Source organism: Microtus oregoni, unplaced genomic scaffold (genome assembly GCF_018167655.1).
Source record: "Microtus oregoni isolate MIOR12 unplaced genomic scaffold, Mior012 000082F_ref0000272, whole genome shotgun sequence".
Taxonomy (NCBI): domain Eukaryota; kingdom Metazoa; phylum Chordata; class Mammalia; order Rodentia; family Cricetidae; genus Microtus; species Microtus oregoni.
In genome coordinates this window covers 4,141,666-4,158,312 of record NW_024544542.1, presented here as the reverse complement: position 1 = coordinate 4,158,312, position 16,647 = coordinate 4,141,666, and the positions used below count along the sequence as shown (strand labels likewise).

The following is a 16,647-nucleotide window of genomic DNA, read 5'->3' as shown; positions in this document are numbered from 1 at the left end:
GCTAAATTTAGCGGCTCCAGTTTCCCATCAGCCCTCTGCACATAGAGGTTGCTACTGTGATAGCAACCAGAAATAAGCAGAAGTGTTAATAAGATGTGAAAATTAAAACTTGCAAAGCCCCCATCAGCTAAAGATTATGGCAAACACCTTTATTTAGATGCTGTACTGTGTTAGTTCAAAATATATTTGTACAGATAATTAATGCACATATATTCAAATTTACCTGAGTGTTTTCCATAATACTTTACTTCTTATGTGCTAAAGGGGATTTTTCTAACCTGTGCTGACGTCAATGTCTGGACACCCATATTCAGTTTCTGCTTTTCACGAATTCATTTAACCAGGCCTGGTAGCACACTTGTAATCACAGAACCAGACAGGGAGGATGGGGAAGGAGGATCTCAAGTCTGAGGTGGGCATGGGTTACAAGTGAGACTATGTCTAAAAATAATAGTAATTAGAATAACAATATAACAGAGTTCAGTTTAACATTTACTCACTTACTCTTGCAATAATATTGTTTTAATTTTAACAGCTATCACTGAGTCCTAAAGTGCTGGCTACTGCAGAAAGATTCATAAAGACTTTGTGATTTTATTCCTACAGCAGCTCACTGTATTGGACGTTACTAACCGAGTTCAGCAGGACAAAGACCTGACTCTGGTGCCCAGCTATGAGAGCCTTCTACGGCCTTCTGGGTCTCCTCGCTGCGCCAGAAAAGTTGCAAACCTGCTGGAAAGGGCCACAGAGATGAGTGAGAGGCCCTTAGAGGGACACTACTGAAGCCTCGCTTGCAACAGCAGGCCCCACGCCGCGTGGCCCGCGTGTCTCCCGGTCGCCACCTGCTCTCATTCCTGCACCGCCAGCCGGTTTCCACAGCAGCCTTGCGATCGTGGGTTCCGAGTCCCGCTCCTTAGACCCTGTGTCCTGGGGTCTTGACAAGCTGCTAGAAAGTTCTCTACTCCAGCTGGTCCCGGAGGAAGAGGGGGGATCAGGCCGGAGACACGACGGGGCGGGGCCAGCCACTCAAGGTCCCCAGCAGGGGACGTCACCGCCCCAGGTGCGGAGGGCGGGAACTGGCTCGCACCTCCCCGCGGAGCGCATTCCCCACCTCCAGGCTCGCGGGCCGGCCCCCGGCTACCCTTTCTGACCCGGCCACACCTGGAACCGCACCCCGGGCAGGGCTGAGGCGGAGAGGGGCGGCCTCGGGTGGGACCTGGTCTGGAGGATCCGTGGGGCGCCGGAGAGGTCCGGAGGCGAGGGTGCGGCGGAGTGAGGCGATGGCGCGGAGCCCGGGCGGCCGGTGCGCCCTGCTGCTGCTGCTGGTGGTAAGTGCAGTGACCCCCGCCCCCCACCCCCCACCCCCGGCGCCCCAGCCAGGAACGCACCCGGTGACCCCGCGGTGGAATAGCACTGGGCCTGACCTGCGGCGACCCCGCGGTGGGACAGCATTGGGTCCGACTTGCAGCGACCCCGAGGTGGGACAGAACTGGGCCCGACCTGCGGCGACCCCGCGGTGGGACAGCATTGGGCCCGACCTGCGGCGAGCAGAGTGGGCAGAATTCACGCTCAATCAGGCTCTCTTTGACCGTCACATTCAGGCCCTAGTGACCTTTCTAACTGTGGTCTGTGGGTGCGGTGAGCCCAAGGGCAGGGAAATCCCTTCCTGGGGTCTCAGGACTTGGTTTGGAGCCTTCTGGACTGGGAAACGTGGAGGCAGTGGGAAGCCTCATGCGCACCCTCTTTCAAGTTTGCTAAACTTCCCGCAGTTTCCCAGCGCCTGAAGCTACTGATAATGTCCGTGAACCGGGAAACCAGGAAAGACCTGAGTTCCTAGAGTGAAAAAACGGCAACTAAAAATAGCTTCTTTAAAAGTGGTGTTTTCAAAGCTTAAAGTTTTTAGGAGCTTTGGTCACTCGCCTGAACGGTTAGTACTTTCCCGGTATTAACACGAACATGTTTAATAGCTTTTGTAATTTAGAGGGAAATCGAAGCCAACTCCATCAAAGTGGGTTCTCAGAAACGACTTTTTTAAAGAAAAGGGCTTTCCTCAGTAGAGGCAGGGCTCTAACCCAGAGTCTAGATTTCTCTTACGTTTGGTTTCTATGATCAACTTGGGTTTTAAATGGCTGAGTTTGTTTGTTTGTTAGCTAACAAAATTGCATATAATTTAATTTCATTGGTTTGCCCACTGGGTTTTGATCAAGTATGGGATCATATCGCCGAGACTTCACAAATAGGTTCGGAGAGATTAGATACAAAATCACACCTCGTTTTCCTACATCATTATTGTGATTTAAAAAGCAAGTATTTTCACCCTATTGTAAATTTTTGCCTCTGAACAATGAATTTAAAGTTATGGTGGTGGATGGGAGAGATGAAAGGGAGTTGAGATGAGAGGGGGTGGAGGGAGAAAATAGATTTTTTTTTTAAAAAAAAAAAGGCAAAGCAGAAAAAAAAAAGATGAGTAAATTCAATCTAAAGATTTCGACCAGCTCACTTTCCACAGACACCTTGGTAACCGGGAACTGCAGGCTGTTGGTACAGTCTGTTTTGGTTTTGCTTTTCCCATGTTGTTGAGGTAATTTTTCATGAGATTTTTCTATGACATAATGTTGGGCTTTGTTTTGGCCTGAGGAGTAACTTTATCCCTCAAAGATCAAGCCAACAGCCGTTGGCTCACCTGGAATGTTCGATACAAATTATCTCCTTATAGGAAAAGAAACTTCATTTAATTTCCACATGGTATAGTAAGCAAGCCAGCTCATAGCCTCCCAGAGGAACAGATGAGGTGAGGGTTTCTATCCTAGCATTTTATATAGGCTTTTACTTGCTTAGACGTGATGGGCTACTCCTTTGGAAAGGGACAGAATCTTCCGGCTAGTCTGTGTATTTCTAGAGTGCTTTCAGTGATATGGATCCGAAGGGGTGTGGTGACCCAAGAACAGTAGGCCAAAAAATAAAAACAAAAACAAACACACAAACAGAAAAGATCAGGAGGCATGCCAGCATTCTGCTCTCAGTTTGTAGACGTTGGCCCGGCCATGCTTGGTAAGGGGTGGAAAGCAGAAGCGGTGGGTGCTTCACAGCAGGGAATGGAAGTTGTAGCCAGTTTGGTCAGTTCAGGCGTGTATGACAGCATTTACTCTAGCCTCTTCCAGGGGGAAAAGTTAGGACTAGAGAGAGCTCAGCTGAACAAATGTTTACCCTGCAAGCAGGAGGTCCTGTGTTCGATTCCCACAATCATTCAAAAGCACACCTAGTGCAGAGGTGCTCCTTTATATTCCCAGTGCTGAGGAGGCAGAGACAGGCATACTCCCTGGGACTTGGGTGACTGGCCCAGCCAGCTCCGCAAGTTCCAGGTTTAATGAAAGACCCTGTCCCCAAAGACAAAGTGCTCCTAAGAAACACGACCCATGAGGCTAACAAATGAGGTTAGCCCCATACCTACACAAGTGTACACACACACAGAGAGAGAGAGAGAGAGAGAGAGAGAGAGAGATCAACATATCATAGGCACACACACACAAAAGGGATTTATTTTAGAACATTATAGTTTCACTCAATATGGAAAAAAGGATTGCAGAAATCTACACCCAATTGAGCTGTTGGAATTTCAGAATCACAGACCCAGCCTCTCCGTGAGCTGCTGTCTCAGCTGAGGTCGGGGGCCACACTGTCTCACCCACAATCTAGCGAACACTGTTAGTGGACCGCAGAAGAGGCTTCATGCCTGTGTCTTTCCTCCGGGCACCCACGGATTCAGCAGAGGCTACAAAACCTCAGGTCATCCGCATCTGTGCACCGGGAGAAGGGCAGCCAGGCAGCCTCCCTCGAGTGCCATGGGAGTACAGGTGGAGTGTCCTCACTGAAGTGACCCAAGTTCCTTGGCTTTCGGAGCATTTCAGAATGGAGTTTTGGATTGGAGATGCTTTGTCAGTAAAGTCTGCCGATATATTGGTTTTGTAAAAAAACTGAAATCTGATACACATGTGGTCCCAAGCATTTCAGTTAAGGGTACTCTATTGAGAGTGCCCAGGCCCAGATGTTGAGCACTGAGCTGCAGCAGAGCCTGCAGCAGTCTCTGGTAGCACCCACGAAGTAAGGGTTGACTGTCAGCCAGGTTTAGGCCAAATCTGTCAAAACGACAAAGAGAGTTTCTGAATAAAACCCAAGAGTACCCAGGTGATGTCTGAAAATGCAGGATCATATGTGCACATGTGTTTCCATGCGGGAACTTATGTACACGTGTGTTCCCATGCGGGGACTTATGTGCACGTGTGTTCCCATGCGGGGACTTATGTGCATGTGTGTTCCCATGCGGGGACTTATGTGCATGTGTGTTCCTATGCGGGGACTTATGTGCACGTGTGTTCCCATGCGGGGACTTATGTGCGTGTGTGTCCCCATGTGGGGACTTATGTCATGTGTGTTCCCATGTGGGGACTTATGTACACGTGTGTTCCCATGCGGGGACTTATGTGCATGTGTGTTCCAATGTGAGGACTTATGTGCACATGTGTGTTCCCATGCGGGGACTTATGTGCATGTGTATTCCCATGCGGGAACTTACGCACACATGTATTCCCATTATCCTCTAGCTGAGATTTCGTATTTGTTTAAGTTGTGGTGATGTGTCCACATTAGCAGAACTTGTGGCATCTTCACAACGTGGCTCAACATTTTAATATATTGGTTATTTCAAGATACCATTCATTTTAAATTCCACTAATAAATTCTAGCATACTCTTTAAACTCACGTTTCAGTAGCAAAGTATGTGAAGTTACTATAACCTTTTTAGTTTATAAATTCTGAAGTAATTCTAATATACTTGGGCTTATAATGCAGTATGTTGTATACATTTAAAGCCATTCTAAGAGGGCAGGTAGCTGTGGATGTAAAGGTATATTGGTTTGCCAGGCCTTTAAGAAAGTACTAAAACTGGGTGGCCTGAACCAGCAACTGTTTCCTGTCTCCCAGTTCTAGAGCTGGGAGGCCCAGGATCAAGGTCAGAGGGCCCTGGTTCCTTCATCCCCTCCATGCCTCTTTCCAGCCTTTGACAGCTGGCAGGCTGTCTTTGACCCTCCCTCTCTGCAGCTTACCACTCTAGTCCTCACGCACGCGGTTACTCTGTACCCTCCATGTGTCTGTGCCCAGGTTTTGTGAGAATACCAGTAATGCTTAGTGAGGTCCACCCTCAGGGGCTCAGCTAAATCTGCATAGACCCTTGTTTGCAAGTCATTAACATCTCAACACCTTCTTTTAGGAGCACAGTTTAACAAGTGGGCTCCACAAATTGCCAGTAATTAGATAATTATGCAAGCCATGCAACTAAATTGCCCAGATTTAAGAATAAAGTACAAATTGCACAGTCAACATTGATGCTCATAGGAATGATCAGATGTCCGTGAATTTTGAAAAGGACAGCTCATGTGTTTTGCTTTCTAAAAATGAGTTAATAGGGAAATGCCAAGAGTTTTTTTAATTATAAATTTCAGTCAGCGGACTTTACCAATGAAGCTGTGCCAGTCTAAATTCTCCCTTATAGTGAGGAACTCTTAAGCTAAAGTTGTCTAAGGCTGAGGTCCAGAAAGATGTATTTACAGACACTTCAGGTAACCTTAGCATAAGGGTGAGAATTACTAGTCTATATTTTCCAAAATACTTAAAAGCATACCAGTGCCCACATGGGCGAGATGTTACACATTAGTGCCAGGTTTAGCGGTACACATCCGTGATCACTGCACGTAGGAGGCTAAGGCAATAGAGTCATGAGTTCCAGGCTACCCTGGGCTGCAGTACTGTAAGTTCCAGACCAGCCTGAATTACATAACTAGACCGTGTGTGTGTGTGTGTGTGTGTGTGTGTGTGTGTGTGAGAGAGAGAGAGAGAGAGAGAGAGAGAGAGAGAGAGAGAGAAAGAACATGTAGACCACTGAGTACATGTGGAAGTCAGAGGACAAGCATTCTCCACTTCTACCATGTGTGTTCCAAGAATCAAACTCAGAACGCTGGTCTTGCACCAAGCACCTGCACTGCTGAACCATCTTGCTGGCCCCTGGGCTGATACCTTTTAAAATGGTCAAATTCTATCAAATTAGAGTCTTTAGAGTTGTATTTATTTTGTGTGTGAGCACTGTGTCTTCATGTATGTAAGTACACTACACACATACAGAGCTCAGAGGCCGGAAGAGGGCGTTGGGTCCTCTGGGTCTGGAATTACAGACAATTGTGAGGCACCATACTGTGCTCTGAGACCCAAATCCAGGTCCTCTGCAAGAGCAGCAAATGTTCTTAACCACAGAGCCGTTTCTCCAGTTCCCAATTTGAAAGTAGAAATGAGCCAGCTGTGTGTAGGCCTCCCACTTGCGACTTCTTCCCCAGGGCTGCCACGAAGCTCAGCTGCTTTGGAGCACTCTTTAACCTTGTGCCTATGACGAAAGACGTCGTCCCAGCTCAATTCATCCTAACATTTCAGAAGTGTGCCTCGTACGACGTTTAGCTTCTTTGCTTCAAAACCCATTGATAATTGGTTTGATAATTAATATGCAGGAATTTGGGGTGCCAGGGTGTCATGGTAAGATGAGAAATGCATGTAAGAAAAGAAACCAGTTATGTATAACCTCTTAGTGCCAGGCAGTGTGCTAGACACAAGAAGTCTATAGCAAAGACAGACATTCCCTGCCCACATGATGCCTACAGTCTCGTAAATGGTACAGTGAAATGACGAACTTCCCCCTGGGTGAGAAGAGAACAGCGATTATTAGCACAAGACAGAAGGAGCAACCAGCCCAGCTCTGATTGTTTCAGCCAAGATATGAGAAATTGATCTGAAATTTATAATATGAAATATTATAAATTGATGTGCTGGCAGAAAGAGGGAGAGCATTCTAGGTTGAGAGGACTAAGCACAAACCCAAAGGCCTGTTCTTTGGAGGAGCTAGAGGAGTCCACTTTTATAGGTGGAGCCTGCTTGTTCATTTCCCAACTGCTCAGACCCAAATAATCACACAAAAACTATATTAATTATAACACTGTTTGGGCAATAGCTTAGGCATATTCTTAGCTACGTCCTACATCTTAAATTAACCCATTTTTACTAATCTGTGTATCTACTAAGACTGTGGTTTACCAGATAAAGTTTTCGGCATCTTTCTCCTTCAGAAGATACAAGGTATCTCCCTGACTCCACCTACTCTCTCTAGCTCTGTTCAGATTTCCCTCCTGTCTTTATTCTGCTAAGCCATTGGCCGAAGCAGCTTCTTTATTAACCGATGGTAATAAAACATACAGACAACATACAGAGGGAAATCCCACATCACATGTTGCCTTAACACAGACTATGAGGCTGAAGGGTGTCTAGGATGTAGGTCTTCGGCCTCCAAGCTTAGGGAAGAGGCCGGAAAAGTTCCTTGCCAAGTGGGTGTTCTGGGAGGACATTACTTAGCTTCACGGTGCTGTGAGCAGCATGCCCACAGAAGCAATCCAAAGAAGGAATGATTTATTGTGGCTTTTTGTCTTTAGTGAGTTCTGCCTGTAACCCAATTTTTCCGAACAAACAGGATGTAAGGACAGTCATAAGTGCCTCACTGGAAGACACCACATAGGACTAGAAGCTGGGACGGAGTAGGTGGCAGCAGCTGAGAGGGTACAGGCCGTGGGATCACAGGAGCAAGAAGGTTGGGAGGTTAGTGGTGGCCAGGCTGAGTATCTCTGACCTGGGCACCCCACTGTTTGTCGCTCCCTAATCAGTTTCCTCAGCATCCTAGCTTAACATAGCTCCAATGCATCCTGAAAACTCAGCCTTCCAGATACTCACCTGTAAGCCTTAGTCCTCCTGTGCCTCCTTCCGGTGCTGTCCCCACACCAAGGGCATTACCAAGGATGAACCCCCACCCATCTGTCTCATTTTTATTACCCTAGGACTGCTTCCATTCCTCCTGGCTTATTCCTTTCATCTTCAAACTGTCAACTGCCTTTTTCGTCACACTGTAATAGCAGAGAATCCTTCAGAAGCCCAGGGGCAAAGTCCCCATTTGAAACTGGCGGTGACTCATTCCTCATGGTCAGAGAAAGTCCTTCACACTTTTGTCTGATTTCGCCTTGCCACCACCATCTTACAGTGGGTGCTGGAGGCAGCACTTCTTCTGCATGACTTCAAATCTCTGTCTTTTGATTTGTCTTCTATCTACACCAATTCTGTGCCCTCTCCAAAGCCATGCCCATTGCCACCTCCTCCCTGCCAGCAGGAAGTACCTTCTGCCTCCCACAGAACCTTGTTTGCAGATGGTTGTCACACAGTTAAGACTGCCTCCCTCAGCAGCTTTTAGTCCCAGAAGTTGTAATTAGCCTTGGCTAATCATGGTAGAAAACTATTAAATAAAGAGCTCAAGGTATAAACAATGCATACAATTTAAATAACTTTTACTTTTGTACAGGATTGAAATCATTTTTACAGTTGTTGTTCATCTCTTACTATGCCCAACTTACAACTTTCTGTTGATTGATTATGTCCGAAATAATCTCATAGACACAGAGGTCAGGATTATCTGGTCTGGAGTCTCGGGCCTCCGTGGGGTCTGTGGACCCTTCCGTCTTCGGAGGAATAATGACTTGCTTATTCTCTCCTAACTAAAAACTCTAAGAGTCATTAGATGGTGTCCTTGTTGCATATGCCTGGAAACTCACTAATTTTCTTAGGCACAGAAACGATCCTTCAAAATTAGCTTGTTTCTCCCTGTGCTTGAGAAGCTAGCAAAGCAATTTGAATTTCACTGAAGAATTTGCAAATAAAATTGGAGATCATTGTCTTAAGCAAAATAGGCCAGCTTCAGACAAAATGGCATGTTTCCTCCCACACATAGAATCTCCATTTAAATGATATTTTTGTGGAGCACAAAAGTTTTGTTTTGTTTTTCTTTTTTATTGTTTTTATTGAACTATATTTTTTCCCACCTCCTCTTCTGCACTCTCCTGTGGTCCCCATGCTCCCAATTTTCTCGGGAGCTCTAGTCTTTTTCCACTTCCCATGCAGATTAGATCCTTGTATGTCTCTGTTAGGGTCCTCATTGTTGTCTAGGTTCTCTGGGATCGTGAATTGTAGGCTGGTTTTCTTTGCTTTATGTCTAAAAACCACTTATGAGTGAGTACATGTGATAATTGTGTTTCTGGGTCTGAGTTACCTCCCTCAGTATGCTGTTTTCTAGATGCTTCCATTTGCCCGTAAATTTCAAGATGTCGTTTTTTTTTTTTTTTCTTCTGCTGTGTAGGAATGAAGAAGCCTAAACAAAATGGGAAGGGAAACAATTAAGGGATGTATGTCATAAAAGCAAAAGTTAGGGCTGTTTGGAGAGAAGGGGAATGACAAACAAGGGGTTGGGACTGTGGAGGAAAAGGTAGACCAGAGTGCAGTCGTGTACACGTAAATGTCACCTGAGATCCGTTACTCTGCATGCTAACTGGCGGGAGGGGGCATAAATATCGAGTGCCTAGATAGACTGAATAGGAAATACTTGACTCCCACACACTTCACACTCACGAACTGTGCGTGTGCAAAACAGTCTTCTGGGTGCACTCACACTCTCCTGTGATCATGAAGCTTACAGTGGGGAAGAGGAGCGTGGGCAAGAGAGCTTGCTATGTGTGTAGCACCCTCACACGCCAGTGCACGGAGCCTCGATGAAATGTAAAGCAAAATGTACCTAATTCCATGGCTAGACTCCTGCAAACGTGTTCGTGCAGCTCTCCAAGCCCTTCCATATGCCAGTCCACTTTTCTGGAGACAATTGTTGGGTCAGTTTCCCGTGCTTCCTGGAGTTGGCCTTCCTGGCAGACCAGTGCCACCTAGTGGTAGGAAGAAGGCTGCATTCTTAAACCTCAGTGATGAGGAAGACCAGTTTCCCTCGTTTTAATTTTTTAGAGTAATTTTCAGAGATAACTATCTACAGAAAACAAGAGAGAGAAACAGAGATGGAGAGAAACCACCCACAGTTTTTATTTGTCCAATAAAATGAGCACACTGCACACTTTAACTTCTGTTTTGCCTGATTACAAAGGCATTTGTGGCTGTTAGAGAAATGTGGCGATAAAATGGTAATATTTTTAATAACAAATTTCCAGGATTGGTGAAACTTGTAAACTTGAAGGAGAGATAGAAACCAGAGAGAAAATACCTTTGAAAGCGATCTTGGGACTGGAGAGATGGCTCAGCAGTTGAGAGTGTTTACTCTTTCTGAAGGGGAACAGTTAGGTTTCCACATGGGACAACTCTCAACTGTTGGGGACCTTCTGGCCTCCATGGGCACTGGCACACATCACACACACACGCACGCACGCACGCACATGCACACACACACACATGTTCTAAAGCAATCCTACGGCACATAACTGGCCCTTACAAGATGAAGTCTTCTTGTCTTGAATTTCACCATTTAGAAGTCATGTCTGTACACAGCTCTTGGCATCAAAGCGTTCATTATCTGGTTTATAAATTGCCCCGGCTCAGGCTGTTATCTTTTCTCCTTGCTAGCCTGTGATTTTTAGGCAGTGGTTTTTAAAACTGGCCTTCAAGGCTATGAAGCAACAATGTTACCTGGAAAGTGAAGAGAAATGCATGCCGGGGACTAAGCCCAGACTATGAACAGGAAGTGTCCAGGGTGGGCGGAGCAGTCTTCATTGTAATCAGGATGCCACCCAAGTGTGAAAAACACTTCACGTCTCTGTATGGTGAAAATGGGAGTAGAAAAGATTAAACATTAGAAAAGCTTACTTTTGCTAACCATTGGGGTGTCTTTAGAGAAGAATTTAGGAATCCACATTGAATGAAAATTTATTTTGACTTTTTTGAGGTTTCTGTCAGTTTGTCTAGGAACCAACCATAATGACACAGAACTTCACTGGATATAAAAATTCCTTACAGAATAGAATGGGGTAGCACAGTATGGCTCAATTCGTGTTTCAGAATTCTGAGTCAGTAAAATGGCACCGAGTGGATGCCTTCCTGCTGGAGCCAACTTCAATAGGTGATTCATCTGAAGTCAGAGTCATTTCATCGAGATTAGTCTGGTGTCTGAAGAGCAGACAGGAGATTATGGCAATCATACACTTTGCTAGTCACCTGGCAAGTATTCATCAGGTCCAAATGCAGAGCTCATAAATTAGAAAATAGAGTTCAGAGTCCTCTTTCCTCTGCTGTTGAAGAGTTTTCAAAGTTAGCATCTGAGAAATACAACAGTTACATCCTTACACCGACTGTTGAGGGATGCTATCTGGCTCATTCACAAGTTGAAGGTTTAAATTGGATTATTTATTCATTTATGAGTTCATTTATTTACTGACTGACTTACTGACACAGGGTCTCACTGTATGTCCTTGGCTGGCCTGGAACTCACTATGTAGACGAAGCTGTGGTGTCAGACACAGAGATCCATCCGCCTGCCTTAGCCTCCAGAGCTCTGGAATGAAAGGAGTGCGCCATTCTACCTAATGGGATTTTTATTTATTTATTGTGATTATTATTAGGGGGAGGACACAAGCAATGGCACACGTAGGAGTCAGTGAACAGTTTTATGGAGTGGGTTCTCTCCTTCCACCTTTACATGGGTCCCAGGGATTGAGTCCAATCAGCAGGCTCATGCAGCAAATGCCTTTACCCACTCCCACACCACTGTCCCCAAAGTTGGGGTTTTTTTTAACTAAGTTTTAACATTTACCTATAAAATGAGAACTACAAAAACTAACCCCACTTCATAAAAAAAAAAATAAGAAGAAAGGATGGCCTTTTAAATTTCAGAATAAATCTGGTCCACATCAGACTTATCAGAAAAGTGCTACTAAATCATGTCACTCTTGACAGCACCAAGTCCTGACCTCTGTCACCCTTGTAAGGTCCTATGGCTGCAGAAGCCCTGTCAAAACCTTCGAAGCTACCCAGGGCCAGATCTCCAGCTCTGCTGATACAGACATGAAGTAATAAACAAGTGGCCTTCAGTACCTGCGGTTTATCTCATCTTGTTTACTTTTTTCATCCAAAGTTGAACTCATTTTATGAACGGACTTGAGCAGAACCAAGCATCCTCAGTCTAATGCCTTCTATATAGCTCAAGGGGAAACAAAGAATTTTGGAATATTCTTCATGGTTAGACAGGTGGGTGAAAGTGTTCTAGAATGGTCTTGAAAGTTAATAGGAGTTTCTCTTGTCGTTGCTAACACACACACACACACACACACACACTGTAACTTCGGGTTTACTCTGACTCACCGGTTGAGAGTACAGCCCTTCACAGCGGGGAAGTCCTGATGGGCAGGAGCCTGAGGCCGCTGGTGGCCTCATTGCATTTGCTGGCAGAGAGATGAACACTGGCGCTCACTTCCATTCTCCTGTTATTCAGTCTGGGACCCCACCATATGAAATGCTGCTATTCAAATGAGGGTAGATTATCCCTGATCACCAGAAACTCATAGACGTCCCCAGAGATTTGTCTCTGAAGTGGTGATAGATCCTGTCAAGTTGACAACATTAACCAACACAGAGAGGGTCTGAATTTAAAAAACAACCAGCCATGCTAAGCCAAACCTGTACAGAACCCAAATCTGACCACTGTTCGCCCTCTCAGACATTCCTGCTAGCATGGAAATGTCACACTACCGCCGTGCCTTCAAGTTGAAACAGAATTTGAAATTACTTCTTGCACCTCTATATTCAGTAGAAGATACTAGTTTGAGATGTTGAAGCTTGAGGGTCACCCCACCATGGAACCACAGGTCCACAGAAGGAAGTTCAAGGTCACCTGCTGTGGAGGAAGATTTCACAGGGCTTGTCAGCCAGATGAGCTGTCAGCCAGCGACACCCAGTCCTCAGAGTGCACTGCTGGCGTTTGTCAGAGAAGCCTCAGAGCAGGAAGCCCTTTCTAAAGCTGCTGCACATTTTTCAGTGCTATTTGGCCTTCCTTACTACTAAAGTTTTGTTTTAACTGGTTGATTTCAGTTATTGCCTGTTATCAGGAAGGCCAAGTTTTACGTGAGGCACCAGACCTAACAGTAGACACATTTAAGCTTTTGTGGCGTGAGGGAGCTTTTGAAGGATTTTTCTGGTTCATCTAAAAACATTGTTTGAGCTAAGTACACAGAAGCTTACTTTTCTCATCCAGGCGTTGCACGTGACATTTACCTGTCATCAAGTTCCCTAGAAAGAAAGAAATGAGTCATGACTGCTCTCCCATGAGATGCCTGTTCCCATACTTGAGGAATGTCTTTGCTACCTTCTAATCTGTGTTTCTAAGCAAACACCTAGGAAACCGGTCTCAATAAATCACTGAAGATTCTCATATGATCGGTTTACTTTTTAGTAGACAGTAATAAATCACTTCCTTTTATCGAGGAAAATGCTATTTGGTTACAATGATAATACTAAAGTAACACATGAGTGTACTTTTTTGCTAGGGCCAGTAAGATTTTAGACAAGAATGAAATGGGAAACTGAAGACATGACTCAACAGGGTAAGAGTCCTTGCTGCTCCTGCAGAGAACCTGAGTTCCGTTCCCAGCACCACCCGTAACTCCAACTCCAAGGGACTCTGACATTTTCTTCTGGCCTCCAGGGACACCCCCCTAACACACGTGGGCGTGCGCGCATGCTCCCCCCACACTAAAATAAGAAAGAAAGAAAGAAAGAAAGAAAGAAAGAAAGAAAGTTTTCTATTTTTAATGGCATACGAAGTCATAACCTATCTCAACATAGCCACCATGTCATTAAAAATAGAAAAGTTTGGGGAGCACATTTCAGTTAGACATTTCTAGCCACTGCTCACTAGATAAAGTAATTTATATCTGGCTATAACATAGAAGGTGGGTAATTGACTAAGGCTGCTGTATTAGTTAATTTTCTATATGCAAAGACATCATGACCAAGGCAACTTACAGAAGGAAATTCCCTTGGGGCTAGATGGCAGAGTGGAGGCAGGTGGCAGGTGTCTAGAGCAACGTCTCATAGCTTTTATCTCAAACCTCAGAGAGCTAACTCAAAATGGCACGTGTCTTTTGAAACCCCAAACCCTGCCCTACAGCAATACGCTTCCACCAAGGCCACACCTCCTAATCCTGCCCACCAGCCGCCAGTCAGGGACCAGTTGTTCAAATGCTGGAGACTTTGGCAGACACCACCATAGCGCCTCTCTGCCCGGAGGCTCGCCTTAGAGCCTTTTAGATGAGGCGAGGAAAGAGAGGGGTAAGTGTTAACACAAAGCGCGGGCTGCACAGGAAACTACGTGAGTATGAAGGCTGTCCGAGAGCGCACATTTTCAGAGAAAGCCTAGATTCCCACTTTGCATGGGCTTCGTGGATCTCACATGGGGAAAGGCAATCATGGCTGCAGAAATCCAAGCTGAAGACACATTACAGTTACTTCATACACACAGTGGAGAAGCAAAGGCGATGGAGGCAAGCTATTTTTAGTTCAGACGTAGAAGGGTTCAAGCCTAAGAATTCAGTGTTAGCAGAAGCAAAGGCAAGTCTTCTGGGATAAGAAAGTCCCAGATGGGTTTGGTTAGCCATTGCAGACAGAACAAACACGTTTAATTAGCCTCAGAAAATGGTGGACGCTTAGCCAAATGGCCGCGATTCCTGAAATGGCGAATGTGAGCAAGCTGAGTTGAAAGGAAAGTATACAGTTGGTGGCTAAATGTGGCAAGTCCTTGGGTCATCTCTCGGCCTGGGGACGAGGAGGGGGTGACTGAAGGTGTGCTCTCAGATTGCACGTGGCCTCACTGGACAGTGTGTCCGTCCGGAAGTCAGCGTGCATATACATGGACATATAAATACATACGCATATGTGTATGCATAATATATATGTCTATATGGTGTATCTACTATATAGGGATGCGTGTGTGTGTGTCTTCTCTGAAGGAGACTCTGTGGACCAAGGAAAAAAGAAATTCTGCCCTCTGAGTCTGGTTTTTTGTAAGGGAGAACATTATAATTTGTTTCTTTTCCCAAATGATGTTAATGATAGTTAGTCGTATTTTTCATATCTGTAATTTTATTTTACAGGTCTGCTTGGATTTTGGAAATGGACTTCACTTCGAGGTGAGGAACTATGGGAGATTAATCCCATTTTGGGGACCCAGTGCCTTGGTTTTTCTGGTGAACAAGTTGGCTATGCCTTACTAGATTAGAGATTTACACTGCTTTGACCTGGACCATCTCACTCAAACAAACACAGAGGAAACCACATCAAAGAATACTCAGCCTACAAAAAAAAAAAAAAAAAAAAAAAAAAAAAAGACCTTGCCAGGCATAGAGGAGCACACATTTATGGTCCTAGCACTCATGAGGCAGAGGCAGATGGGTCTTTCCTTCCAGCTGGAGGCCAGCCTGGTCTACATAGTGAGATGAAAGGCCGGCCTGGTCTACAGAGTGAGATGAAAGTCCTTTACCCATGGCTGTGAGCTGTGTGGCCAGGGAGATCATGGCAGATTTTCCTGGAGACATTAACATGGAATGAGTAAAGAATAGGATTTCTACAGTTTTATATTGTAAACTTTAATGTCCTCACCTGCTCTTAGAGAGAGAACATGAAGTTGAGTTGGGAAGATCTGGGAGGAGAGAAGGGAGAGGAAAACATAATCAAAATATATTGCATGAAGGTTTTTATTGAAAAATATTTCAAGCTGTAATTCACATTTTATTAAGAAAAAAGTTTCAGATAGAAACAAAGGAAAATGAGTGGCAGTGTAAACACTGCGAAATAAAACACATGGTTATTTAGAATAACAACATGAGTAGATGAGATGAACCTGGTGCGGAATTACTCTGATCTTAAGACACTATGTCAGCTGCAGTGAAATTTTCCTTGGATAAAAAATATTTACAGGCCAACAAGATGGCCCAGCAGGTAAAGTCGCCTGCGGTCAAGCCTTAGGACCTGAGTTCAGTTTCCAAGAACATGGAGGAAGGAGAGAAATGACTACTAAAGTGGTCCCCAGACCTCCATGCACACCCCCGGCACACACACACACACACACACACACATAAATAAATGTTTAAAGTATATATGCAATCTCCCTATAAAACCTAATTGAAAATACTCTAAATAATTTTCCCATGTCAAGTTTTAAAAATAAGAAAAGGGCAAACTTAATTATTTACTAATTGGTAGAACTGGGCTAGGCCCATAGCCTAGGCTAGCCTCAAACTTAGAATCCTGCCTATACTTCTCAGATGCTAGGATTACTCATGCACAACCGTGCCTGCTGGGGTCAAATTTGTATCAGCCCATATCTGAGGAGAAAGTCCTAAAACACAGAGTCATGTGTTTTCAACCCAAAAGTCATCACAGAAAGTTAAACTCAGTTGTCAGTCGGAAAGAAAGCCCTTGACAAAGTATTCTTTCTAATCTGTAAGGGACTAGCTTGGTTGTTGGGCTTCTGTGGACATTGCCTTGGGAACCTCTTCTTACTATGGAAAGCGAACCCTGCCACTCTAACACCTTAGAGGCCCTCTCTCTCATGTGCCTGTAGAGTTTGTTAGAATGTGTACATTTCCTCTACGTAAGTGCAGCTTGTTAAAAAATGCAAAACATATCTCAAGTTTTGCACTATTTTGTTTTTTAATCAAATAGGTTTATTTTAACTAAAACATTAAAATGTGCAC

The 16,647-nt window shown here is 44.9% G+C and overlaps 1 protein-coding gene across 1 annotated transcript in view; it reads left to right on the top strand.

The window, feature by feature from the left end:
• Positions 1–1,280: 1,280 nt before the first annotated feature.
• LOC121441845 (desmoglein-2-like) overlaps positions 1,281–16,647 on the top strand; it is a 43,666-nt gene continuing 28,299 nt past the window's right edge. The window contains exons 1-2 of the mRNA XM_041643167.1: positions 1,281–1,328; positions 15,046–15,081. Coding sequence (XP_041499101.1) covers positions 1,281–1,328; positions 15,046–15,081 — 84 coding nt within the window. The remainder of the gene's footprint in view (positions 1,329–15,045; positions 15,082–16,647) is intronic.